Source organism: Panthera leo, chromosome B1 (genome assembly GCF_018350215.1).
Source record: "Panthera leo isolate Ple1 chromosome B1, P.leo_Ple1_pat1.1, whole genome shotgun sequence".
In the NCBI taxonomy this organism is placed as follows: domain Eukaryota; kingdom Metazoa; phylum Chordata; class Mammalia; order Carnivora; family Felidae; genus Panthera; species Panthera leo.
The window spans coordinates 202647301-202674797 of record NC_056682.1 but is presented as its reverse complement, the minus strand read 5'-3'; the positions used below and the strand labels follow the sequence as shown (position 1 = coordinate 202674797).

Sequence of the window (27497 nt, the reverse complement as noted above, 5' to 3'; positions counted from 1 at the left end):
AGCAGAGCTGAGGCCCAGTGCCCACTATGTGTCTCCTGCAGTTCTGTCTCTGTCCAGTGGACCCCTAGCTCTGCTGCTCATTAGCCTTGACGTTGAATACGTTCCTTCACCTCTGAGCTCGTTTCATCATTTGAAAATGGGTTCAGAACGTTGCTTCGTACCCTTTTTCCTGTCCTGGCTCCCACGGAGTGCGCTGGTTGCCACTGGAGGTGATGGGTGGGCCCCGCCTGACCCCATTCACGGTCCACCTGTGAAGAAGTTCTGGGTCAATCCCCGCCACGTGTGGTGGTTGTGTGGGTTAGTGTAGCTGGTACACGTACCGCGTGTGAGCTCCATAAATGAGGATTCCGAGAAAAACCAGATTGCCTGGGTTGCTTGCTCTGCTCTGGGAATGGGAAACCACATCTGCGAGTTTCAGTTTGCGTGCTGGTTCTACTTCCTTCACAGACTCTGGTTTTTGTTGCAGGCAGCCCTGCCGTCCCTAACGAACCCTCCTTCTCTAAGTCCGATCCGCCGGAAGGGAAAGGAGAAAGAGCCGGGAGAGCAGGCCTCTGCGCCCTTGAGCCCCAAGAAAGGCAGCGAAGCCAGTCCAGGTATGAAGCGTTAGCGGGCAGGGGACATGGTGTGTGTCATCCAAAGCCAGGACTGTGCTTATGTTCGTGCCGAAGCTAATGTGACAACTTGGCATTTTTTGGAAGTAAACTACATGGCAGTGGAGCCGGAGGAAGAGTTTCCTCAGGGTGGGTTCAGATGTGGAATATCATAAATATCCCTGACTGTGTCCAGACCGTGTTCTGGTCTTGAGTGCCTCTTAGGGTCACTTGCCAGTGTGTGGCCACAGAGGTCTGCGGGCATCGGGCCCCTAGCAAGGAGCCCTGCCTGCTGTCCTCCCCATCCCACTTCTCCCTGCAGAAGAGAGTGGAAGAGACCCGAGTTTGAGTCGGGGAGGCGGCGTAGACGGCTGGGAGCAGAGCTAGCGGATGAAATACTTGGTTCTGACATGCGAGGCCCTCTCCAGTTGGAAGTGGCAGGTTTACATTTGGGCGCACTGCAGTAGGGTTCAGTCATGTGAGTGAACGGGACCCAAAAGCTCAGATCGCGGAGCAGCTTCTAGACCCGGGACGGTCTCAGGACAGAAGGGGCCACGGTTTCGGTGGAACCTTGCGGTTTCCACCGACCAGGCAGCCGCTGTGGGCTGGGGAGCCAGGGCGACCCGTCCTGTCCCGCTCCCATCAAACCTGTCCGCACACTGCCTCACGGTGCCTGCACAGTTGTGGTCTCCTAGTCGATTTGCTTACAGAGTGTTTACGGGAAGGCTTTTTAAAAGCTGCTCTTTTCTAGGGATTCACTATAGGACGCAGGAGGATTTGCCAGCTTTAAAAGCTTCAGAACTTTACAAATGTAGAGTTACCAGTATGTCGCCGATACTCTTTCTGGTGGATTAAATCAACTAAGGGCTCCAAGTTGAAGATCTTTCAAACTCGAGTAGTATAGTTTCCATATAGTGCTTGGCATCTTAATATTTCATGTCCATTTCATGATAATATGTATGCTCTTTACAGCGTTTAAGCACGTTGGTTGCTTCCAGGGCCCGTGACCTGCACCGGCCAGGGCTCAGCGCCCTTGTGCGCTGGGAGCCTCAGGGAGCCTCAGGCTCCTGGCAGTTGTGTGATTGGCCGGAGGTCACTGAACTAGTCGTTCCTCTGATTTGCAAACTGGCAGCGAGACCGTAACAACAGACAGTAGCCTTACACCGCTGTTTTCCTTTTGGTCTTGTTTTATTTTCTGGGGACTGCCTGGATTCTACTTATGTTTATCAGTCAATTTTTTGTTACTTCTAGTTAATCAAAAAGAGGAAGAATTTGAATTTTATTCTACTAGAATACCTTTAAAAGCCATTATCGCTAGTAACTTCTTTTAAACGTGGCAAGTGTTTACTTTTGATCTAAAAGTTTATTTTGTGTGGTGTGTCTTACAGCCTCTCGACAATCCGACGCCTCAGGGCCTGTTACAGCAAATAAGTCCTCATCACTGGGGAGTTTCTACCACCTTCCTTCATACCTCAAATTGCACGATGTCCTGAAAGCTACTCACGCTAACTATAAGGTACTGACCGCTCCTTTTGTAAAAAATATGCACGTGCTCATTTCTAATAGATCGTGGATGTGTTTGTTAAGAGTCGCAGCTTGTGTGTGTACATACACATACGTACAAGATAGCGTGGGGTGTGCTCTGTGACGGTTTTTTTCAAGTTTTGTCTTCAGCTTTGTTTATGGTAGCTTTCATCATATCCAAACGTAAGGTTTCTGCTGGAGTCGCGGTCTCTCTGTGGGTTACCGGGGCTGTGTCTGCGCCTCCCAAGGCCACCCCCGACCTTCAAAGATTTTCTGGCAAGACTCTGGGACTGGCGTGTAGTCGTCCTCACAGCTGGGACTTCTACCACAGCGTGGAGTCTGCAGGGATCCGTGCACAGGCTTCCCGTGTTCTCTCTGTCCATTGAGGGCCACAGAGCAGCTTTGTCCCCCAAGCAGCGGAGGCTTCCTCTGCCTGGCACGAACTGAAACCTCAGCCTCGCAGAGGCAGGTGTGTGACGTAAAACGTGGGATTCCTTCCCAGAGTCCAGGCTCAGGGAACCAGCCCTATCAGGGAAGGTTTTCTATCAGCGTGGGGGACCTTCGACTGGTCAAGTGCGTGGACACCACCAAGGGCCCACCTTACCGACCGGTTTCTGTCTGTTCTGTTAACTCTTCTGCACGGGTATGTTTCGTACCTCGGGCCTTCTCACACTGAGATGGTTAAGGAAAAATCTACCACGATTTCTCATAGGGCTTTTCATTGGTTAGCTGTCTGCCCAGTTTCCCTGGCACTGTCTCCCAAATAATCCAGTTTTCATGCACTAACTGATCTGAAATATGACCTTTATCAGTTACTAAATTCTCATAGTTCTGTATTTCTACTGTTTTGTTACATCCATCTGTCTATCTTTTCATCTTTTAGCAGCACACGTGCTGATTGTGTAGCTGCTCGGTGTATTTTTTGAGGTGGTCAGTCCCCCCCATTCTCCTTCAGAATTTTTTCTGGATGTTCTTTTCTTACTCATTTTTGCATGTGAACACTAGAATAAACTAATCTAGTTCTAAAGAATCCTGAGAGTATTTCCATTGGGATCATGTTAATTTATAGATTAATTTGGGGAGAACTGGTATCTTAGATGTTAAGTCCACCTGTCCGGAGTGTGGGATGCTTTTTTGTTTATTGAAAACTTCTTGTATATGCCTCAGATGTACCTGAAATTTAAAGAATTTGAAAAAGAATTTTTGAAGATTACTTCACACAGATGTTGCACATTTCTTGATAAGTGTGTCCCCAGATGGTCATTATCTTTTGTTATTGATACAGATATTTCTCAGGGTTTTTGTTTGTCTGTTTGTCTGTTTGTTTGTTTGTTTGTTTGTTTGAAAATGATTTATGAACTTTACCTGGCTTTTTTTCTGAAGGATATCAATACCTTTCAAAGATCAGAGTATTTGACCACATTTTACAGAAGATTCAGAGGCTCTTTTTTAGCCAGTGTTTCTCATGTCAACCACCCACATAGCAGAGGGCACGTGGGAAATACCGCACAGAGGTGTTTCTTTTCTGCCTGTTCTCGACTCCTGTCCTGAGTCCTGGGGCCCTCTTGATGATCCCAGTGTCGGCTCCCTCTTTATCATTTCCCCTCCGGGACATCCTGGGCTCCACACTGTACCCCGTGCATTGTGGCCCCCGGTGTCCCGGATGCCTGCCTGGATCGGTGTGTTTGGAGTGCCTGGCACATGTGACATCCGTCACACTGCCCCTCCACCTCCTTCATTACTTCTCTATTCCCTCTGTTCTGGCTGTACTCCCACCCTGGCCCTCGTTGTCCGCCCCCCTCAGAGCCCCGTGGCCCTGCTTCTCACCTGCGACCTCTGTTCTTTGTCAAGATAGGCCTTCCCATGCGCATGCCCCTCGCCCCCTCGTTCTGTCGTGCCTGCTGGAGGTGAGCCCCTACCCTCCTGTCCCTGTGGGATGTGGCCCCATGAAGTCACCTGTCCCTGTGTCCCCACTCGCCCTTCCTCTGCCTGCTGGAAACCACCTCACGGTGACACAAGAGCATCAAGGTTTTCATCTTCTGTGTGCGTCTCCCCTGCCGTCCTGCCCCTCGGCCCAGGAAGTGCTTCCTCTGTCATCACGGCTGGCTGGGTTTGATTTCACGGAGCAGACTCCATTCTCTGTTGTAGCGCTTTGCGTGGTTTTTGCCAGTTTTTATTTTTATAGTTGATCCCTCCCCTTCGCCCTTCATATCCTTGGACCTGGCTCATTCTCAGCCTGTTAAATAGGGGAGTTGCTGCATCATTTAATTCAGCTGGGCCCTTTCGAATTATAATTTAATCCTTCTTAAGATGAATTTAATATTTTGCTAGAGCCAGACCGAAGGGCGGTTTCTGGATTTGATCATGATTCCCGGGGGATACGAACATACGTGGAACACGTGTATTTTATAGGTTTTGACATGGTGCTTATCAGATACTGGTTGAAATGGACACTAAATTTTTTTTCTTGTAATAGAAGGTCAGAAATTGTTTCTTTCAGCAGCATCACTATAAGCTGGAAGATGCCTTTGAAAGGTTACAGTTTTATGCGGTTCCTTTCCAGGGCGTTTTCCCAGCACTGAAAGCAAATGAGCAAACAGAAACCCCCCAGATCGCGGGTGTTAGAGCAGCCCAGCCGGACGCTCTCACCGCGTGGACAGCACGTGTCTTTGTTGCAGGTGACGGAACAGGACAGTGCCAGTAACCCTGTGTTCTTTCCCTCCGCTTCCCAAGGTTACCTTGGACCTTCAGAACAGTGCTGAAAAGTTTGGGGGCTTTCTGCGTTCTGCCTTGGATGTGCTCTCTCAGATCCTAGAATTGGCAACCCTGCAGGACATCGGGAAGGTTTGTGTCTCATTTCTTCCCCTCGAGCTGTAGCTGGGGAATCTGGGTGCGTTCGGAAGGCGGGAGCAGCTTGGGGAGAAGCTTCCGCGGCCCCCAGCTGCTGCGTCATGGCTCCTGCCTCTGATTCTTGTGTCAGCCTTACGTTGGGGGTGTCCCACTTCCGTCCCGTTTTCAGGGTTTTTCTGTGTGTTAGCCTCGACCCAGTTCATTCTAGAATATTGGTGTTTGTTTTTGTTTTTTTTTTAAATATGAAATTTATCGTCAAATTGGTTTCCATACAACACCCAGTGTTGGTGGGTTTAAACCGTGGTGGCAGTCCCTTTGCTTTCTTATCTGCCCTTTGCAAGCAGGAAGGGCAAAAACGGACGTGAAGGCTGCGTGGCTGGCTCCTCTGATGCCGTGGGACAGCAGAGCTGTGGCTGAAACTCCTGGGCTTTGGCTCCAAGTCCGGTATCCCCTCCCCCTCGTCCTACAAGGGGGCGCTCAGACACAGGGACAGATTTTAAGGACGTGTGAGGTGAACGCCCATCTCGTGTGTCCGCATCCCGGGCCTGTAGGTCACATTTCACTGCGGTCGCTTTCCCGGGTGTGTCCCCTGCCGGCTCCCGGGTGCCCTGGTTCTCACGCGTTTCGGAGTCGGTCACGGGGAGCTCCCCCTTCAAACGTGTGTCCTAAACATGAGGCGCGCTCAGGAAGTTCATGTGTTTTTGTCTTTTTCTTGACGTGTGGAAGTTACCTAGTTTTTGTCATCACAGTATGTGCATTGTCTTGTCTCCAGGTGCTTCTTGGGCTCTTTCCCAGGTCTGTGTATAGTGTGTGCACTTGTTTTGATGGCTGGATAGTGTCCTGTTCTTACTGGTGCTCGGTTATTGTCCCCTCTGAGTGAAACTTGGCAGAGTTTTTTTCACTGCTGCCACCTTCTCCGTGAGACCAGCGGGCCGTCCCGCCCAGGGCGCGGTACGCTCTCCCCGTGTGGCCCTGTCAGCATGGCGATCTGTTGCTTTTCTTCTCTCAGGCCATCAGGTCCTTAGGGCCTGTGGGCTGTGTGTGGATAATGCATTGCAGCAAGATAGGGAATATGATGCATTTTAAATTTGTTCGATACGCTGAAATGAAAACCATCTAACTGGGATTTTTAAAATAATAAAATTTTCCCATTGAAGGGAATTAAGATGACTTTGCGGTTTATTGTTTTTGTAGATTTTCATCTTTGGGGAGTGTGGTTCCTTTTCTCTTTTTACCTTTTTATTTTGACTGCCACACACATACAGCAGTAGTTGTTTTTCAGTTGCGGTCAGTGAATTGATCGAAGGTTACATTTATCCTGATATGTGAAGGTAAAGAATTAACAAGTCACAATCTAATGAAGGTTGACGTTACGTGATCTGTGTATTCCTGAGAATGGGAATATAGTTTTATATATATATGTACGTGTGTGTGTGTGTGTGTGTGTGTGTATACACATACATATACATATATATATATACATAAAGATATATTTAAAAATGTGTGTAGTGGGGCGCCTGGGTGGCTCAGTTGGTTGAGCGGCCAACTTTGGCTCAGGTCACGATCTTGCGGTCCGTGAGTTCGAGCCCCATGTTGGGCTCTGTGCTGACAGCCTGGAGCCTGTTTCGGATTCTGTGTCTCCCTCTCTCTGCCCCTCCCCCGTTCAGGCTCTGTCTCTCTCTGTCTCAAAAATAAATGTTAAAAAAAAAAAAAGTTAAAAAAAAAATGTGTGTAGTAACTTCCATTTCTGAAGATCCTTGTATGTGGGACAGGATGGCCTCTCGCCCTCTCACCGTGGTCCTTATGGATAAAGATGGTTTTGTGCCCCTCGGCTTCCGTGTTGTTCTGAGTTTATCTGTTGTGCTGTTGGGTGGGAGAGGCCCGCTTTAGCTCCGGCCTTGGCTTTCCCCAGACCCTGATCTGGAAGGCTCTAGTTGTAATTCTCTGTGTTCACATTTACCGGATACCAGCTATGGGCTGGCAAAACCAAAAAGCAACACGTAACAAACTCACCCCGTAGGATGCAAACTTCAATGCTTAGAGTCTAATTTGAATAAGTCAGAATATTGAAAATGTATACACGGGCCCCTAGTATTTGAAACCAACAGAAGTCTGTTGCTCTTTGGCACGGAGAATTGTGGCGAACAAGCGAGGTGAGAGGCCTCTTCTGTCTGGTCGGTGTCAACGGCAGCCCTGCTGAAGGAAGCGGTGGCTGGCGACCAGACAGGCGCCCGGGCGCCGTGCCGCTGACGCCGAGCGCCTGCTCTGGCGGCGTCCTGAGAGTTCGTGTCTTCGTCCTTCTCGGTGCCCCAAGAGGACACGGGGTGCCTCGCATCTTATTCTCGATGCAGTGAAAGTAGTTTGTGCGGGCGGTCGTTTTGCGGATTGCCGTAGACGCTGTGGGACCCTGGGTAGTAAATCCCACAGGGTGCCCGTGTGCTCCGTGCAGCTGGACGTCCGTGGGGCTTGCGGCTCCTGCACACTCTGAACTCCTTCCCTGACCACAGGGCTGGGGGCAGAGTGGCCAGTAGATAGCTGGTGAGCGTCCCCGAGCAGGCGAGTGAGCGAGCGAGGGAGTGGCGGTGGCGCCTGCAGGAGAGGCTGGAGGGAGCGGCTCAGGTTTGTCGTGCTTCCTGCCGAGCTCCGTTCACGCTGGCGGATCGCCAGCTTCCTCTGGGTCAGCTGTGGCTCGCCACCATGGGAGGCCGCCCGGAGTCACCGACTTGCGTGTGTTCCTGCTTCTTCTTCCCACAGTGTGTCGAGGAGATCCTAGGCTACCTGAAATCCTGTTTCAGTCGAGAACCGATGATGGCAACTGTTTGTGTTCAGCAGGTAAAAATGTCATTTCCTGGGCTCATCTTCTAAGCCCCACGCCCTGGGCACGGGGACAGGATGCCGCTCGTCCTTTAGAAGGCGGTGCCGGTGGCACGGCCGGCAGCCCCACGGGTCACGTGTTGGCCCGCCCCGATATCGGGCACAGGGCTCCTCGTCCCGCCCCTCTGGGTCTGGCCCCTGCAGCCGGACTCTGGCTACACGCTGCCATCGTGGCGTCTGTCCAGGCTTTTGCTTGGAACGCTGGGTCCAACAGAATCGCGGAGGGGGGCGAGGCTCCTGGGGTTCTGACTTACCGGCTCACATCGCCCTTCGCGACAGCAGTCTCGCGTGGTGCCGATGGCGATCGTCCTCCAGGATGTCAGTCTGGAGCTTTGCTAACACAGCCCGTTGCTTTCAGCTGGGTTTGGCACGGCCCCCTGGGAGACTCGCGTGTGTTCGCGCCGCGCTGAGCCTCATGCTGATGGCTTCACTTCTTCCCCTTTAGTTGCTGAAGACTCTCTTTGGGACAAACTTGGCCTCCCAGTTTGATGGCTTGTCTTCCAACCCCAGCAAGTCCCAGGGCCGAGCGCAGCGTCTGGGCTCCTCCAGCGTGAGGCCGGGCTTGTACCACTACTGCTTCATGGCTCCCTACACCCACTTCACCCAGGCCTTAGCCGACGCCAGCCTGAGGAACATGGTGCAGGCAGAGCAGGACCACGACGCCTCAGGGTAACCTTGCTGTGCTGGCCGGGGCGGTGGCGTCGGGGAGGCGTTCCGGGTACGAGCACAGAAGAGCTGGCGGTGAATCCTTTGCAAAAGCCGAGAGCCGGCTGCTCTTCCGGTGCCCACAGACCCCCTTTTCCTGTAGGTGCCGCGTGGGCGGCATCTCCCGGGTCTGTGCTAGGGGGAAAGAACGGCTTCCACGTGGCACAAAAGTGTTAGCGTGTAAGTGTACTTGAAGGGCATAGAGGAATCTCGTATGATAGTACTTTGGGTTTCATAACCTTGCCGCTACAAGTCTCTCTTCAGTTAAATTTATGGTTGTATTTTTGATGCCTGGAATGCGGTCGTTGTTGCTTAAATAACCGTAACTATTAGCAGATATTTGAGTTGCTACTCTGTGTAGCAAGAGAATTGCTCCGTGCCGCGAACAAGAGAATTCCTTGTTTCTCCTTTTATAGATGTAGTGCTAAAGCAGCTAGAGTTAACACACTAGTCGGGAACTGAGGAGAATGCCCTTGTTTGATATAAACAAAGAAGCGAGGAACCGTGTGTGTGTTACTGTCATCTAATTTCATACGTGTTTCTTGAAAAGGGTGTGATTGATGTGAATGTTTAAAGAAACTTTTTCCCAAGAGAATCAAGTGAGATCTTCTGGGTCACTGAGTCTTTCAAGTGAGCGTCACCTTTGTGGCCTCACGGCAGCCTGGGTGGCATGGCGCTGAGCTTCCTGGGGCAGGCAGCGCTCTGTCTGAGTGCCTGCTACCAGTGACAGGACTGGCTGGCAGCCCCTGCGATCTCAGCGCGGCCTGCTGTCTGTTAGGAGTGGGTGCGGCCGCGTGGCGTGGCCGCCTCGGTGCTTTCTGACTTGGACGTGTTCTGATTTTGTGGACGTGAATTGGTTTGGCCTGGAGTGTGGCTGAGGACACGGGAGAAGACTTACGGCTGTTCTTTGCTCACTTTTTTCCACCTGCAGGTGGTTCGACGTGCTTCAGAAAGTGTCTACCCAGTTGAAGACGAACCTCACCAGCACCACTAAGAACCGCGCAGATAAGGTGAGTGAGAGGCGGCAGGCTTCGGTGCTCAGCACTTTCCAGCTTGGCTGCTTGAAGGTTTTGGTTGAAGTCTAACTCAGTTTGTTCTTTCTTTCTTTTTTTTTTTTTTTTTTTTTTTCATAGAACGCTATTCATAATCACATTCGTTTGTTCGAGCCTCTGGTTATAAAAGCTTTAAAGCAGTACACAACCACAACGTCTGTGCAGCTACAGAGGCAGGTCTTAGATTTGCTGGCACAGCTGGTTCAGTTACGGGTCAATTACTGTCTTCTGGATTCAGATCAGGTATGTCACCTTTAACTTTCATCTGCCATACCTGTCGTAATTTAATAAAAATTACCTGTAGCAGACGCTGAAATCTACCTTTAAGAAACGTGCGGTTTGCTATTTGCACACTAGTTGCCGCTCCTTACCTGTTTCACGCGCCAGTGTCCAGGGCCTGGGCGCACGGAGCACGCACTCCTGCCTGTGTGAGGCTGTGTCCAGGTTATCAGCCTGTGTGCGTGCGTCAGGGGCCTTCCTGCCCACTCACCCTCCCCACCCCAAGACGAGTGAATTTAAATTGTAAGGTACAACGAAGATTTGTTGTTTGGGGGGCATTTTTGCAAAATCCAGAGACTTGCTTTAAACACGCGATCAATTATGACATTTGCTTTCGAGCAAAGTAAAGTTAGTTCACATCTTCCAAGAGGAACTCGTGCTTCGAACAGAGTTGGATGCCAAACTGGCCCTAGTCCAGTCCTGGAGTGCTGCTGCGCCCTCGGGGTCCCCTTCCCTGTCAGCAGCCCTCAGCATCCGCCCCTTCGAACGTTGGGGTGTGCGGGGAGAAGGTGGACCCACGCGGGCACCTCATTACTAAGCCAGTCTCGGGCCATCTGTGCCGCTCAGTGTGTGTGAACCGGAACCAGCGAGTCGCCGGATAGGCCTTTTCTGTGCTGCTCGGCATTTCCTGTTTCTCCAGAGCTCTCACCCCCTGGTTCAGTAAATGTACTTACGGGATTTCTGGAAGTGTCCTGAGCTATGCCGTCTCACAGAATACCTCCGAGTTCTTGTATACAAACACGTTTGTCTGCTGTCGGGAACTTGTTAAAAATTTACACAACTAAGTAGGAAGAAAAGTAACCTAGTTTGCACATTTTAATTATTGATGTGAAATTTTTATTTTCCTCTGTAGGTGTTCATTGGATTTGTGCTGAAGCAGTTCGAATACATTGAAGTAGGCCAGTTCAGGTAACAGCTTTTCGTTCTTTTAGATTTCTTGTCCTCATGACAGTTATATAGAATTTTAGATCGTTAAGATGAACGTTTACTTTAAAGGATTGTGAAGCGTGTTTGCCAAATATTTTTTTTTTTAAGCCGAACTCTGATCAACACGCTGTGTGTTCTTGTTTCTCTTAAAAATTAAGGAGTGAGTATCTCAAGATTTGTTTGGCAAATCTTGTTCTGCACCTGGGAATTACAGGTGTCAGTTTTCATGTCACATCTCAAAACATTTAATTGTGGTAGCGGGGCGCTAAACCAAATCTCGTGTGCCGGAGCACTAATTGTTTCAAACTTCTGAGAGAAAACACATTTTAGACCCGGCGGTCTTCAGCAGAGGTGATGATTACACACTTGACTTAGGTGACTTGCGGCTCTTCCTTGCCGGACCGTAAGGTTCGCTACTTTCTCCTACGGCACTTACGGCTGTGTGAGTGTAACGACCACGCGTTAGAATCGTTCGGTCTCCGAACTGCAGGTGACCCTTGAACAACGTGGGTTGTGGGGGCCGGCCCTGCGCCCTCAGAAATCCCGTTCAACCTGTGACTCTCACAAAGCTGACTGCCAAGAGCCTACTGGTGACCAGAAGCCTTGCTGATCATGTAAATACTCGCTTACCACGTGTTCTGAGCGTTCTGTGTATTCTGACAATCCAGCGAGCCAGAGAAAAGAGAACGTTGTTAAGAAAACCACGAGGAAGCTAACGTACGTTTGTGGTATTGTCCTGTGTTTATAGAAACCCCGCGTTTTATAACCTGCGTGGTTCGGGGCTCACCTGTCCTTAGTAGATAGGGACGCACGGAGAAGAAGGATGCGTTCTCAGCATCCCTTGGGTCTGGAGACCCGGTACTTTCTTACTCCAGTTATGCGACATCTTGACTGCATGATTTGAGACAAGTTGCTTTGTCTCCTTTGAGTCTCAGTTTCTTCAACTGAAATGAGAAGGGGCAGGAGGAGAAGTAAGAACGTTGTACCTCTGGGCGTCCAGTGCTGTTGGGTGCTCTGCAGCGCTCTCACTTAGCTCTGCACACCGCCAGCTGCCCACCCCCAGCACACCCTGTGGGAGCTGGCCCGCCTTGCCGCGCCCCCAGCGTCTGTCCTCATCCTCCCCTCCCCCCTTCTTCCCTCTCTTCTCCCCCCTTTCTTCCCTCTTCTCTCCCCCCTCCTCTCCCCGCATCCTCCCATCTCCCCTTCCCTTCCCCCCTCCTTTCCTTCCCCTCTCCCCCTTCCTCCCCCTCCTCTCTCCTCATCCTCCCCTCCCCACTTTCCTTCCCTCCTCTCTCCCCCCACCTCTCTCCTCATCCATCCCCCTTCTCCCCTCCTCTTTCCTCATCCTCTCCTCCCCCTTTCCCCTTCTTCCCTCTTTCTCTCCCCTCCCCCCGTCACTCTCCCCCTCCTCTCCCTTCCCCTTCCCCCTTTTCTTTCCTCCTCTCTCCTCATTCTCCCCTCCGTCCCTCCCCTTCTGTCTCTCATGCTTCCTCTTCCTCTCCTCATACTCCCCCCCGTTTTCCCTCCTCCTCTCTCCTCTCCCTTCTCCTTCCCCTCACTCTTCCTCCTCTTCTCCCCTCCTCTTTCCGAATTTTCTGCACCTCCCTCTCCCTTCTCCCTCACTCTCACCACTTGCTTCCCTCCTTCCCCTGGCTCTCTCCCTTTCTCTTTTGCTCTCTCTCAACTTGGAATCATGAGTAATTTCATGTTTATGTTGATTATGTGTCATAATTTTAAAAGGAAGCATCTAAACGGATGTTTTTGTTTCTAGGGAATCAGAGGCAATTATTCCAAACATCTTTTTCTTCCTGGTATTACTGTCTTACGAGCGCTATCATTCAAAACAGATCATTGGAATCCCTAAAATCATTCAGCTCTGTGACGGCATCATGGCCAGCGGGAGGAAGGCTGTGACACATGGTAACGGGACAGCCCTTTCACGGTGACCTTCAGTACTGATGTGCTCGACGGTGCTAGTCTTCATCACTCCAGCTTCTGGCTGTGTCCACTGCTGCTCTGTGTGTGGGTGCAGTGCGCGCGCGTGTGTGCGTGTGCACGCTGCTTAGAGATGCCGCAGAAGGGAGAGAGCAGACCTACTGTCAGGAGCTTGTGACCTCCTGACCTAAGAATACAGGAAACAGTAGGGCGATCTAAGGCACAGATAGAGTCTGACATAGATGCTCTTGTCTAACTACGTGAAACACAAAAACCCGAGAAATCCAACTTCTGTGAGGACCCCAGTGCTGGAGGGAGTGGCTTGGCCTTGGAGCAGGACCTTCCGTTCTGCCTGGTTGTCCTGTAGAGGCGAGTGAGGACCACAGAAGATGGTCAGCGGCTCAAGCAGCCTCCTTCACCTGGGCAGTGAGGCTGTGGTTTTAAGAATAAACTTGGGGCGCCTGGGTAGCTCAGTCAGTTGTGTCTGACTTCGGCTCAGGTCATGATCTCACGGTTTGTGAGTTCAAGTCCCACATTGGGCTCTGCTGACAGCTCGGAGCCTGGAGCCTGCTTCGGAGTCTGTGTCTCCCTCTTTCTCTGCTCCTCCCCTGCTTGTGCTCTGTTTTCTCTCTCTCAAAAATAAACATTTAAAATTTTTTTTGAAAAAAGAATAAACTGCAAACCTTCTCTTAACTTTTTATTATTATTATTTTTTTAATGTTTATTTTTGAGAGAGAGAGGGAGGGAGGGACGGACGGAGTGTGAGCAGGGGAGGGCAGAGAGAGAGGGAGACACAGAATCCGAAGCAGGCTCCACGCTCCGAGCTGTCAGCACAGAGCCGGACGTGGAGCTCAAACCCAAGAATCGCAACATCATGACCTGAGCCAAAGTCGGGCGCTTGACCCACTGAGCCACCCAGGGGTCCCCTCTTTGAATTTTTTTAAACTGATCTTGCAGCATTTTCCTGTTGACTCCTCCCTGGCTCCGTTGTCAGGAATCAGTAGACTTTTGAACTTTGGCAGGGGTATGTCCTAGGACCTCTGCAGAGCCCAGATGTGAGAAGGGCGCTGTGGCATGCAGCGTTCTCTGTGTTCCCTGTTCCGTGCGCTTGCGGTAAAGCAGGTGATTTGTTGACGGGCAGGGACTCCATGCCATCTGATTTCCATAGTCGCTGGAGTCACTTTTGCAGTGGCCTTGCGAGGGCCGAGATTCACACCTCAGCAAAAGTTCACACTTGTCCGCTTTGGGAATTGGGGTTCCTGGTGCAAATGCCAAATAGAGGGATGACTAAGGCTTCCTAGATTAGAGAGTCTTTGGATGGACAATCAGTGGGCAACCAAACCCTAGTATTTTGTCTGGAAAGCTGGTCATCTGTAGAAAAGTCAGTAACTATGCTGTGTGTGTGGCACTGGGTTGCATGTGCCGTGTGTATGTGGCCCTGGGGGTGGGCGTGCCTTTGTGTGTGTGGCATTGGCAGGCAGTGCCTTGCAGTGACAATGGTGACGGGATCGGGCCACCCCCTTCCCAGTGAAAGGCATTTCGGAGAAAGTTGTTCATGTAGTGGTGATAGACTAAGGAATCTACTTTGCTGTTTTCGATAAGACACGACTGGGGGAAGGGCTTTATCTACTGATAGTGAGTTTATTACTTAAAATAGCATAGAAATCTGATACTCTATAAATATTTTCTGCTGAAGAACACAGTCATCTTTTCAGGTAAATCTTTAGGTAGATGAAGCATTAGAATAGGATGTTGATATTTGAGTTAGTTTGAAGATTTTAGTTTGAATTTGACTTTTGAATTTGTGATTCTTTTTGTCAGATCTGATGTTACATCACGGAAAGCCTAGGTGTATTTTTTTTAAGATTTCACAAAATCATCAGTAAGTGTTCAAGGAAGAGCTATGGCCTCCATGATGGTATACTGATAATTCATAGCACTCGTTGATAAGCTGGATTTATCCTTTATCGTAAGCCACGTATGGATTAGGGTTTTCTTTATTTATTGAATTGGAAAAAGTTATTAATGTTTTATTTATTTTTGAGAGAGGAGACAGAGCACAAGCAGGGGAGGGGCAGAGAGAGGGGGAGACACAGAATCCGAAGCGGGCTCCAGGCTCCGAGCCGTCGGCACAAAGCTTGACGTGGGGCTCGAACCCGTGAATCATGAGATCCCGACCCGAGCCGAAGTCAGATGCTTAACTGACTGAGCCACCCAGGCCCCCTAGGGTTTTCTTGTGTTTTGGGCACGTTTTGGAGGCGTCGAGCTCTGTCTGCAGGTGTAAACGTCACGTGATGCCTCCTGAGCCTGCCTGTTTGTGCCCGCAGCCATACCGGCTCTACAGCCGATAGTCCATGACCTGTTCGTACTGAGAGGAGCCAATAAAGCCGATGCAGGAAAAGAGCTTGAAACCCAGAAAGAAGTGGTGGTGTCCATGCTGCTGAGACTCATCCAGTACCATCAGGTAAGGGGGGCGTGGGGCACTCACTGGCACCGCAGACGCAGCAGGAAATGTCCTGTGGCCCACTGTCCGCCAATCAGTGGGTGTTCCTTCGTGCCACCCTGGGCTCTGGGGCTGGGGAGATGCCAGAGAGGGGTAGGCTTGCTGGGACTTGGTATTCAAAGCCGTACAGCCACTTGGGGAGGTCACCTGCCACCTGGCTGACAGTCACGGGGTCATTCGAGGGAGTAAATGTGTTGGAAACCCTGTTTTCCAAAATGACCAAGAATCAGTTACCTGACATTGACCGAAATGATAGAATTCTAAAAAATGATTTTAAAAATATCGCATCTGAAATAATGTGAAGACTTTATTTGTACATCTCTTTACCACGTGTCGATGTAGGTAAGGCCAGGGTCTTTTCCTCTGTGCTGGTTGTGGTTTAGTTTTCCTTAAGGTGGAGCAGGAATTTCAGGCCGTTCGGGGCGGCCTGAGTGCAGAGGTCTGGCCTCTCCCGTGACCCCGCTCTTAGCTTGCCTGGCCTTCAGAATTTTTGTCAGGCTATTGGTCTTTGAATCTGAAAGTCATAAGCTTCTCTCACGGAAGCACTTTCTTCTGTGCATTCTCATCTCGGTGACTCTTTGTAATGTTGACTGAAATCCCGTGATTACGATGTAAAGCACCAAGCACGATGGGTTGGAGGGAGGCCTAGAGAGTGGCCCGTCAGCCACACGTGCTCGGGGAGCTTTTCCGCCTTTTGAGAGGACAGAGGGTCGGGTAGCCTTGCTGAGGAGGGTCCACACGGAGTGCACACTCCCCTCTTGGGGGAGAAGGGCTGCCAGGCCCCTTGAGTGGAGAGGCAGCTGTGGAGGGGCGGTCGGGGCCGGCTCTATGGAGAGTGGGCCTCAGTGGGCGCATCTCTCTTCATGGCGCTTGTGTAGACCAGGGTGACAGGTGTTTTCTGTAAACAAGCAGGTGACGGGTATTTTCAGTGTTTTAGACTGAAACACCTCACTTCAGCTGCTGTGGACGATGTCCCAGCCGGTGTGGTCATGAAGTGTGCGGCTGTGTGCCGATAGAACTGTATTTACAAAAACAGGCTTTTAGATGTCTCTGCTCAGAACTGGTGCTCGACCAGTTATGATGTGGATAACTCTTCTGAAGGCAAGTACTACTTGGTAGGAGATTCCCTTTCTAAAGAGCACCAAGTTGAAATTAACGGACACAAAAGTCACGAGGCATCTGTAGAAAAGCTTAATCAAGGCTGTGTTTGTGTTTCTCCAAAAGTTTATATAAATTTTATTCTCTTTTTGTGCCTTTTCTCTGGTGGTGAAGTCTTGTAAGTTCCGTAGAAGCACAGGAGTACCGCCATGGTGGGTGACTCCAACGAGCGTGCAGCTGAGCTGTGCCCCTTGCGCTTTCTTTCGGTGTCCCTCGTGTCGTGTGTCCCCGGGCCGGGGCTGCGTCGGGGGCAGCAGGCCCTCCCTGGGCCTCACGTGTCTTTGCACCCTGGAGTCTGACCCGCCTGCACCCCGCAGGTGCTGGAGATGTTCATCCTGGTCCTGCAGCAATGCCACAAGGAGAGCGAGGACAAGTGGAAGCGGCTGTCCCGGCAGATCGCCGACGTCATCCTCCCGATGTTGGCCAAGCAGCAGGTTTGTGCCCCGTCCGCGTCATTGCTGTGGAGTCATTGTGACACGTTTGTAAGTGGCAGCGCTGGTGACTGGCATTTCATTGAATCAAAACGCGTTCGGCTGGCGATCCTTATCAGTGCCGGTCTCAGGGCAGGGATTTTCGTTTATTCTCAGTGACCACCTCCGGTTGCCTTTGTCTCCTGCTTCACAAGAGTGGAGCCTGAGGCTCAGAGCTGTTATCTAGCCCGCCCAGGGGTGCACAGCTGGAGCGTGCCCAGGGCCGGGGCTGTGCCGGTCTGACTCCAGGGCCGTGTCCTTTCCTGTCCGGTGGTGCTGCCTCCCTCATTCTACTCACTGACCTTCAAGTGTTTGGTTTTCCTTATCGCTCATAAAACAGTTTAGCAGTGGTCCATCGTTTAAGCAGAATTTCTGTGATCAAACGATGCGGTCAGTTATTTCCACGATGGAAGTGGAAAGATGATCTGGCTGTGCTGTACCGGATGGAGGCCGCCCGTTGCACAGCTTCTGAGCCATGGCTGCCACCAGGCATCAGAGGGCGGGATGCCCTGCGCCCTTTGTAAGCGGGGTGCTGGGGTGCCTCCGGGGGCGGCAGGGGAGTGTGCCGACGCCCTCCAGGAGACGGCGGCTGTCAGCAGAGCTCTGGTCTTCAGCGCTCTGGATGCAGTCAGCAGACACCTGTTTGTTCACCTTGACTATCTCCGCCAGGGAAGCAGGTAGTTCGGGTAACGTGCGGTGTTCCTGGCTCCTGGCGGTTGGTGCAGATGTGTAGACACGCTGTGGCAGGAGTTACGGTCTTCAGAGCTTTGGCCCCGTTCTCGTTTCCTAGTGGGCCTGTCATCCTGGCATGCTGAGGCCAGTCAGAGGGAGGGAGTCTTGGCTTCCGATGGCACTGACTGATGGCAGTTTTAATGAATTGGGTGTTTTAACGTGGTCCTGGATTCCATGCCTGTGGATCTATATTTTTAGAATAGCACTCCAGAAACTTTCTTCCGGTCTCTTACTCGCCATGTGCACGATCTAAGGAAGGTGGAGGTTGAAGGTAGGACGCCTGGTAAACGTCCACCATGGAACCGCATGCGAGCACGTCCGTGAGACACTGCCGAGCGCCCGCCTGGTGGCCGAGCACAGGTGCACCTTCCCTAGGGAAGTCGTGCAGGGCATCCCTCGGTCCCCGCGGCAGACGTAGACGTGAGCCAGACGTGAGCCGCGCCGTGAAAAGCCTGCCCTCTTGGAGTGACAGTTTTATTGGCTGGAGATGGAGGTGACAGACATCAGGAAGTAGATTAGTCATGCGTAAAACCAGATGACGGCAGGGACTGTAGGGAAAGCGGAGGAGAGGTGGGTGTGTCAGGGCGGGGCTGCATTGCTAAGTTTGTATAAACTTGACCGGGTTAGAGCTTTTTAGGCTCATCATCAGTGAAGACCCTGAGGTGGGAGGCTGCCCAGTAGGTTCAAAGAACGTGGAGAGACCATACGGGTGGAACAGAGTGTTCGTGCGGAGCAGGGAAGGCAGCAAGGGTCTGGGGGTTGGGTGGGCCTCTCCGGCCAGCGTGGGGGGCTTGGGGAGGCCTGTAGAGGGTTTGGTACAAACGAGTGGCCTGGTGTCATTTGAGAGCTGAGGCAGCCTCAGGGCGGGCGTGAGGGCAGAGCAGGGGGACCCGCCTAAGGCACGGAGGTGGCGTGCCCCAGGAGGGCGAATGGCGTGGCGAGCAGTAGCCACCTGCTGGACACAGGGTACAAGCAGAAGCAGTAAGCTTTGCGGCTTCTGTGTCGATGTGAGGAGGGAGGCACGTCGGGGAGGTGAGGAGGAGAGGAGATCCTGGTCTGGGTGTGTGCAGTCGGCATACCCAGGAGGCACTGGGGGAGGCTGAGGTAGGCATTTGGGCGTCCGAGTCTGCAGCTGTCCAGACGGAACTGGCCAGGAGGTGAACGTCGGGAGGGGAAGAGATCACCATGGGACCCGTGCAGATGGGGAGGAGAAGGCCAAGCTCTGAGCTTAGGGGCCAGAGAGGTGAGGACGAGTCCGTGGAGGAGGTGGGGAAGGAAGCGTGGGCAGGGTGGGGGGTGGCGTTGTTAAAACCAAGGAAGGAAGGCATTTTGTGGAGAAGAGAGGGGTCATCTTTGGGCTGCTCATAGGCCCAGCAAATGAGCTGGGAGCTGACCCTGCATTTGGCAGGCTGGAAGCCACTGGGGAGCAGTTGGCGGGGGTGGAGGGCGCAGAAGCGTGGCTCAGGGGTGTTGGTGGAGAGGCACGGGGAAGAGGCTGAGAAGGAATACATGTGGGGTGGCAGCCAGAGGCGGAAGGAGGGGTCAGGGCCTGGGCCTGGGCCTCACTGGGGGTGAAAGCGGAGGGGGAGTGCCCCTCACAGGGCACACTGGGGTCGCCTGGTGTGGGCCCGGCGCACTCCTCCTGAGGACCCAGAAGAGAAGGAGCTGGCGGCAGGTGCAGGCCTGGTGGAAGGAATGGGGGTTGCAGAAGCTCTCAGGATGGTCTCTTTACCTGGGGGGGGGGGGGAGGGGGGGGGCATGTGAGAACAGCGCGTGTCTGCAGCCATGTTTACTGGGTCTGGACACGCTCTTCGTGATGAACATTAGGAAGGCAGCGGTTGAACACGTTTTGGTAGAACCTTAGCTTGGAATATTTTGCATCCGTTAAAAATGTTAGATTTTAAAACCTGTTGCCTTGGGAGTTTTCCGTTACGATTTTAAGGGAAAAAAGCCGAGACATTTATAACATGATTTTTCAAAACCACTTAAAGATCTCTAGGTGTGTGTGGATACGTGATCGTAGGAACATGGGGAAAGTTAAAGAGAAGTACGTACAGTTGACCCCTGGACAGCACGGATTTGAGCTGCACAGGTCCACTTCCACGCGGATGTGTTTCTCTGAACACAGGACAATACTGTAGATGTGTTTCGTCTTCCTTGTGGTTTTCTTAATAACATTTTGTCTTATCTTACTGTATTGTGAGAATACCACATGTAATACGTGTATACAGTACGTGCCACTCAACTGTTTTTGTTATTGGCCAGCCTTCTGGTCAGCAGCAGGCTGTTAGTAGTTAAGTTTTGGGGGAGTCGGAAGTTAACACACGAATTTTCAACAGTGTTGGGGGTGGGTGCGTTTGACCCCTGTGTTGTTCAAAAGTTAACTGTACACCAGCTTGTTAAAGGTCGTTACAGCTGGCCGAGTAAGGATGAGGTGCAGGTAAAGCAAAGAAGGAAAGAGAGCTAAATGACGTGTGCACAGAGAGCCGCACTGGAGACTCGTCCCAGGACGCGGGCGGGGATTGTCCCAGAGTGGTGGTGCAGTTCCAGCCGGCTTTTCCATACTTTTAAATCTTTGAATGTTTACAGAAAATGTACGTTGTTTATGTAATAAAGACCTAAATGAAAAGGTTGCCCTTGTGAAAAAACTTCAGCAGCTGCAGTGTTCTAAAAGCTGTTTGCTTGCTTCACGTCTAACGTGAGGACGTATGTAAGTGCAGGGGTGGTAAGGGCATTTGACCTTGAGGTACCTAACTTGAAGTAGAAATGTTAACATTTTTGTTGGCTTACGGGAAAACTTTTGTGATGTTTGATTGCAACAGATGCACATTGATTCTCACGAAGCCCTTGGCGTGTTAAATACTTTATTTGAGATTCTGGCCCCTTCCTCCCTCCGTCCCGTGGACATGCTTTTACGGAGTATGTTCGTCACTCCAGACACAATGGTGAGTAGCCTGCGTCGTGACGGCGTCTTAGATTCATTCGTCACCGTGTGGCACGGTGGTTCGTCAGCTGCCTGCGGGCCCTGTGGGGCCATGGCGGGGCCAAGAATTTGCATTTTAAACAGGTTCCCAGATGGTGTTGATGCTCTTATCTGGGACCGCACTTTTGAGCTAATGATAATTTGTTAGCTTTATTGATAGAATGGTAAACAGGGGTGATTTTCATTCATGAAACTGGCAATTAGGAAAAATGTAATTTTCTTTTTCCTTTATAACTTATTTTCTTTCTTTTAGGCACCTGTGAGCACTGTTCAGCTGTGGATATCAGGAATCCTAGCCATTTTGAGGGTTCTCATTTCCCAGTCAACTGAAGACATTGTTCTTTCTCGTATTCAGGAGCTCTCTTTCTCTCCATATTTAATCTCCTGTCCAATAATTAATAGGCTAAGAGAGGGGGACAGTACTTCGACACCAGAAGAACACAATGAAGGGAGACAAATGAAGAGCTTGCCGGAAGAAACGTTTTCAAGGTATGCTCTGTGTCTGTGCCTTTAACCAGCCCGCGGCCTACGGCCCATCCATAAGTCTTCGGTCACTCCTGGTCTCACTTCAGCGCTGCGAGTGGGGTAAAGAGGTCTGTGTGGGTGTGCTTGCTCTGGCCCTTGTGCCTCATCTGTGGCCCTGGGTCCATGTCTCTCCCGCGTCTCGGTCCCATCCCGTCTCGTGTCCTCGTTAAAGACCACACTGTGGCTCACCATGGCGGTGGGCACTGAGGGCCCGCCTGCCCCCTGTGCTGGCAGTGAGGGTGGGTGTGGCCTGAAGAGAATTTAAAAAGCTAAGAAGACCCACTAAAAGTCAGTCTCCTTTTTATTCTCGTGTGTGTTGGCCATTCTAAACACAGTCATAAAATCCTCCTTCCTGGCAGCGTGACCGTCCCACGTACTCCCCTTGTTGTACTTGTGGCATCGTGTCTACCCTCACAGATTATTTGGAACCTCCTTGAGGGCAGTGATCACGAGTCAGGGCCAGTAACGCATGTTACCTAGATAAGCGTGTGTCCACTTTTTCTGGATTGCGGTGCTCAGTAAGGTAGAGCTGGCAAGATGTCCAGTGAGCGTGGTTTGTGCTGACGTGCTCCTTCGAGGCAGGTCCTCGTAACATCCATTTAGCTGCCCCTTCACTGGTCGTCGGCGGAGATGCCGGTGCGTTTGTGGAGGTAAACCCAGTAAACCTGCTCGACACCCTCTTGGTTGCAAGTTCAACCAGGTGGCCTGTGGCTCCCTCTGCTACGTTTAAGCAGGTGGCTAAAATGGATGAAACGTTAAATTGCTACAGCAGGTTGCCGGCTTCTATTTCTGTGATACTTTCTGGTTTGCAAAGCTTTAAAGAAACACTGCATGTCATTTTATCCTAACAGTCCTGAAGTTGTATATGTGTACTGCCATCTCATAAATGAGGAAGGTGATGTGCAGAGAGGGAAGGTGACTTAATCCAAAGGGATGGTACTAAATGTTACTTTGTTCACTTCACTTCTGTCTTTACTCCCCCCCCCCGCCCCCCATGTCTACTGGATGTCACATAAGTGCTCTGTAACAGTCACCTAATTCACCATCACATTTTCCCCTTTCTTTGAAGATTTCTACTACAACTAGTTGGCATTCTTTTGGAGGATATTGTTACAAAGCAGCTCAAAGTGGAAATGAGTGAACAGCAACATACTTTCTACTGCCAAGAACTGGGCACTCTGCTGATGTGTCTCATCCACATCTTCAAGTCTGGTAGGTGCCTCAGACCGACTTTCGCAGAGCATCTGTGCGGTCCCTGTCCTGCGCCGGGCACTCTCGGGGGCAGGAACTTGGCTGCCCGGTACAAGTTCTGCCCTGCTCACTGTGCACTGGAAGGTGTTTGGTTGTTGAAAAAAACAAACCAGAGGGCTTCCTCCTCTTTTAAAAATTTGGAGGCCCGAGATCTTTTTGTACCTTTACATACGATTGTGAAGTAAAAAGGACAATGACCCCAAGAGAGAAGTCACAAGATGACAGCCATGCAGTTTGCAGAGGAAGCAGCCGATCCATAGTAGGACAGTAGGCATGCTCCAAGAGAAAATGGGTGTTTTCACGAAGAATGCCTTGATTTAGATTGAATGAGTGGGAAGCTGGAACACTCGAGTTACAGGGTACCGCCATCTCTTTCTTCTCTTAGCAGGAAAAACAAGAGGCAATTGTAATGTCTAGGAAACATAAGTAACATGACCAAGGACCTATAAAAAGAAATGTCATCCTTTTAGGTTTCTTGGCTTTGTTGGGAGCTATATTCACGTAATCAATCATAATATAAATGCTGTTTCAGTTTTCAGGTTTTTTTTTTTTTAATATGAAATTTATTGTCAAATTGGTTTCCTCAGTTTTCAGTTTTATAGTCAATGTATGAGTAAAACATTGAAAACTTACTTAACTGTAGTTTCAGAACAGAATGAAAATGTTTTTATTTCTGAGAAAAATAAAAGGGAAACTAACTTAATTTGGGAGTGGAAGGACGAGGTGGAGGGATGGAAGGGTCACTAATCTCCTCTCACATTGTTGGGGTTATATAGTCATGTCTAAAGTTGGCCCAACTGTAGCAGGATTCTCGCAGAGTCGTGACAGTGAGGCTTTTTTTTTTCCTTCAGGAAGCAACTTTATTCCTGCTGGCACCGCTCAGTTGAGTTTGCACCCAAAGAATTGAGTCCCGAATGCCACGTGGCATAGTTTTTTATATATTTTTTACTTCTTTATCTCCCATATGTGGTAACACATAAACATGGGGTCTGATTAAGCGGTCTCATGTTACAAGGTCGTGAGGGATGTTGGTCACGTAGGCGTATAGTCAGGTTGCCTTGAGGTCTTTTTTCTTTCTTTAGGGAGGGGCCCTACCATATTCCCCCCTTTGGTGCTTGGATCCCTCTATTTTGGGTCAAAGAGCATCATCTTGGTTTGGAGGTTTATATTTTCATAACATCGTTAACACGAGTGGCCGTCTTTTTTTTTTTTTTTTGAATTATGGCCTCAATGAGACTGGAGGCAGACCGTACAACCAGGGGAGCTAAGCAGGGTAGGCTTAAGCAACCTCTCAGAATTAGGAGGATAATTTCTATGTGAGTTCTGAATCCCCTGAAAGTTGAAAACCATTCCCCAAATAACTCCCTGGGGTTTTAACCGTTCCAGGTCTGAGCAGGGACACGAGCAATCCTTTTTATTTGATTTGTGATTTCTTTTATGACTTTTTTCTCATTATCTACGTGTAGGCAGCAGTTGCTTAGGTTAAACGTTTTACAAACTTTTTTCTCAGAAGGAAGTAGGTAATCTAAGACCAAGCGATTTTGATAGCATGGCCCATTTTGGTTTCTTGTTCGGCAAGTAAGTTTAGAGCTCTGGCGGTTTTATTGGTTAACTGCTTGTAGTCTGATTATGCGGTTTAGCGTGTAAATGGGAGCGTGGTAACCCCAGGACGCATCTTCTGCCCAGGTGGCAGGGCCATGATATCGGATTATAGGCTCAGGAGGCCATCATTTTTTTGGTTGTCAAGGTGTAAGGCACGCCGCTTCCTTTGTTTCCCTGTTGCCACGCACTTGGACTCCCTGATGTCTCCCTCTGGTAAGTGGGAGCAGGAAGAAAGATGGACGAAGAGTTTCCAGCACACATGACCCTGACCAGCCTGAGGGAAGTACTATGTAGGCTGTCCTTCCACGTATCTAGTGTAGTCCACCTGGACCCGCCATTTGATGGCTGCGTTGACATGGTCTCCGGCCTCTCAGAGATGAGGAAGTTAGATAAGGGGTGGGGATCTGGTTCAAGGTGATCTGGGGTCCCCCACCATTGAGTTTTTTTGGCAGTTGAATTATAAAATCTTTGGCCTAGGCATGTTAAGTTTTTTTTTTTTTTTTAACATTTATTTATTTTTGAGACAGAGAGAGACAGAGCATGAACAGGGGAGGGGCAGAGAGAGAGGGAGACACAGAATCCGAAACAGGCTCCAGGCTCTGAGCTGTCAGCACAGATCCCGACGCGGGGCTCGAACTCACGGACCGTGAGATCATGACCTGAGCCGAAGTCGGACGCTTAACCGACCGAGCCACCCAGGCGCCCCGAGGCATGTTAAGTTTTTAACAGAGATGACGATGAACTTTTTTCCCACTAGGCAAGACAGTTTTTTTCCAATAATTGAGCTTTTGAGAAGCCAAACCCCGGTAGTAGGACTGGGATATTTTGTTTTACTATAAGGTCTGTGGGGATCTGATTTTCTAGTCTCTTATCACCATTGTTTTCCCGTGTCGGTACCCTGTCCACAAAAGGACGGCGAGTGTTAACAGAAACCTCTCCCCACGTTTCCAGCCAGCCACTTCGGCGGCAGCGAGTAGAACAAGAATCTCAGTACTAGTGAGAAACAAGGCGTGGCCGTGCCTCGCGGCAAGGAAACACGCAGAAAAGAAGGACAGTCTGTTGTTGCATCGGACCGTCGATTCCTCAGGCTTCCGCCGTGCGTAGATCAGTCAGCTCCTGGAGTGGCTGAAGCAGGGCCGCAGTCTCCCGGAGGCTCTGGAGTTGCCGACTGCTCCTTCCGTATGGTCGGCTTGCATAGCACTGATGGATCAGGAAGGCATTCCCAGTTTCGAGACGCTGGCTTCACTCTGCTGTAGTGAATCCAGGGGCCCACGTCAGCTACCTTTACTGCAGTAGGGGCGGACACAATGACAGTGAACGGGACCCTCCAGAGGGATTTTAGGGGTTGGCCCTTCCACTCCTTTATCCATATTGTATCTCCTGGCTTAAAGGGGTGAGCGTCTGCGGTCAGCTCACAGGTAATCGCTCCCCGACCCGATGGTGTAAAGTGTTTAGGGTAGAGCCAATGGTCCACATCTGTTGTCTTACGGTTAGATTGTCTATCTCATTTAGATGCCCCCTGATGCCCTTGATAATGGGGGAGGGTGCCCATACAGGATTTCGTAAGGGGAGAACCCCATCTGCTCCTTCAGCCTCCCGCCTGCAGCTGCAGTCTGCCTCCCTGAAGGTCCCTTCTCTCTCCCTGCCTAACGTTAGCCCTTTCCCTATTTATTTCTCCTCTGGAACAGGGCCTGTAACTGCTGTTAGAGAGCAGGGTCGGTGAGCACTCTGGCTTCTTCAAGCTGGTAAGGGACAGTGTAGGGGTACAGCAGTTAGAGTCTACCCAAGGGTCAGTTCAGTGGCCCACAGCATGGTCTTACAGGAAGGCTGGCAGGCATGAGGCGGCATAAACACTAGCAGACACAAAGAGGAAAACCCAGGGTAAAGATTATACTGACCAACAAGATGGCATCTTAAGATAACGTCTACAGTTTTCAAACCTGTCAAACAATCTAGGAGAGACCCTGACTTTGTAAACAACGTATGTCGGGGAATCTTTCATAACCTAGGTGATAGAGAAGCAGGAGCGCAGTAAAAGTAATCAATGGTGGCTGTATTTCCAAGAGTTTGGTCCTAATTTAATTTAAAAAAAAATTTTTTTTAAGCATCTAATGCTTGTGAGGACTTATTTAAAGTTTTGCTGAGTATAAGCAGACAGTCTGCTTTATTTTGAGGTATAAAACTTTTTCAAGAGCCAGGAGTTCTACCAAAGAAAGAGTCAAAGCAGCCATTTACCATTATTAATTTGCAAAAGTTTAGGCAAGCCAAACCTGGGTATTACTCTAGAAAACAGAACTTTTATTACTTTTTGTGTCTTTTTTGTCTTGCAGAAGAAGGTCTTTACTCATTAGTAAAAGTATCAATCCATACCAACAGATGTTGGAATTGCTTTGACCTTGGCATAGGAATGAAACCTAATTGTTAGTCTTTCCTGGATGGCCTCCAGTTCCTTGACTGCCTGGGAGAGCAAGTTTGTGGTTGAAAGGATTGTTTCTAAGCCACACTTCACAGGCTGATACCATTTGCAGAACTGTCCTTGACAGATTTTTTTCAGTAAACCTCCTTTGGGCCATTTGGTAAGTTTTGTCCCTCCCTAAATGAAAGGCCTGATGCTGTGTTTTAATCATCTTTTAGCTCGGTGAGCTTGGTAATAGTGATTGCCCTGCTCTGTTTGTAACCATCCCAAGGGCCGGAGAGAGTGTCTAGGAGTCAGACCCCAGTTTTTTTGGAGGGGCGAGTAGGTGGGATTGAGTCTCCCTTACTCATTGATATAGCCGGCAAACTGTTTTCCTGAACCCTGGTATCTACAACCTACAATATCCAGTAATTTCCACAACTCACCTAATTGTTTATCTGTCCTGGAGTTGGTAGCACCATAGTCTCTAATTTAGTTATAATGTCTCTTTCTAGCAAGGGAGCAAGGCTCTCTGGCGTTATCAGGAAAGAATGAGAAAAAATCAAGTTTCCCCATATACCCCCCAGGGACTGAGAGAAAAATTTAGTTAGAAGTTTTCTGGAGAAGCCTCTAATTGTCCCGCTGTGTTTGGATGGTTGGCCTGGAGTGGAAAGGACGACAGAAAAGGTAGTCCTGGTGTCAAGAAGGAAATCAAACAGTTTTCTTTCTATATTTAGAGTTACCTGAGGCTCTGGGTTTCTGATGGACAGTTGGTTTTGGGGAGCCACCATGAAGATCCCCAGGCCCCGGTCAGTCCCTCCCAGGGACATTGTTATCTGAGCCCTCACAGAGAGAGGTCCCCGAGGGCATTCAGATTTCCAGTGATTGTCTCCACATAAGGGGCGTGGCTTATGGGATTTTCATTTTGGTTGTCCCCTCGGAGGACATTCTCATTTTAGTGCTCCAAATGGCCATATAAATGGCACTTGGTACCAGGACCTCGGGATGTCCGGTCTGACATAGTACGTAAGGCCACCACTAAGGCCTCAGAGTTTTTTTTTTAAGCCTCCTTTTCTGTTTTTGTTTGTTTGTCTTGTTTTGTTTTTTATTCTTATTTTTCTGTTGATCTTGGTTGTAATATA

The 27497-nt window shown here is 50.1% G+C and overlaps 1 protein-coding gene across 1 annotated transcript in view; it reads left to right on the top strand.

Moving 5' to 3' along the window:
- The window catches only part of HTT (huntingtin), a 147512-nt gene that overhangs the window by 66249 nt on the left and 53766 nt on the right, over positions 1-27497 (top strand). Inside the window, exons 27-40 of the mRNA XM_042937033.1 lie at positions 467-593; positions 1979-2106; positions 4848-4958; positions 7719-7796; positions 8284-8507; positions 9475-9553; positions 9677-9838; positions 10728-10783; positions 12573-12721; positions 15064-15200; positions 16715-16831; positions 20422-20544; positions 20836-21071; positions 22177-22319. Of these exons, the coding sequence (XP_042792967.1) occupies positions 467-593; positions 1979-2106; positions 4848-4958; positions 7719-7796; positions 8284-8507; positions 9475-9553; positions 9677-9838; positions 10728-10783; positions 12573-12721; positions 15064-15200; positions 16715-16831; positions 20422-20544; positions 20836-21071; positions 22177-22319 (1870 nt within the window). The remainder of the gene's footprint in view (positions 1-466; positions 594-1978; positions 2107-4847; positions 4959-7718; positions 7797-8283; positions 8508-9474; positions 9554-9676; positions 9839-10727; positions 10784-12572; positions 12722-15063; positions 15201-16714; positions 16832-20421; positions 20545-20835; positions 21072-22176; positions 22320-27497) is intronic.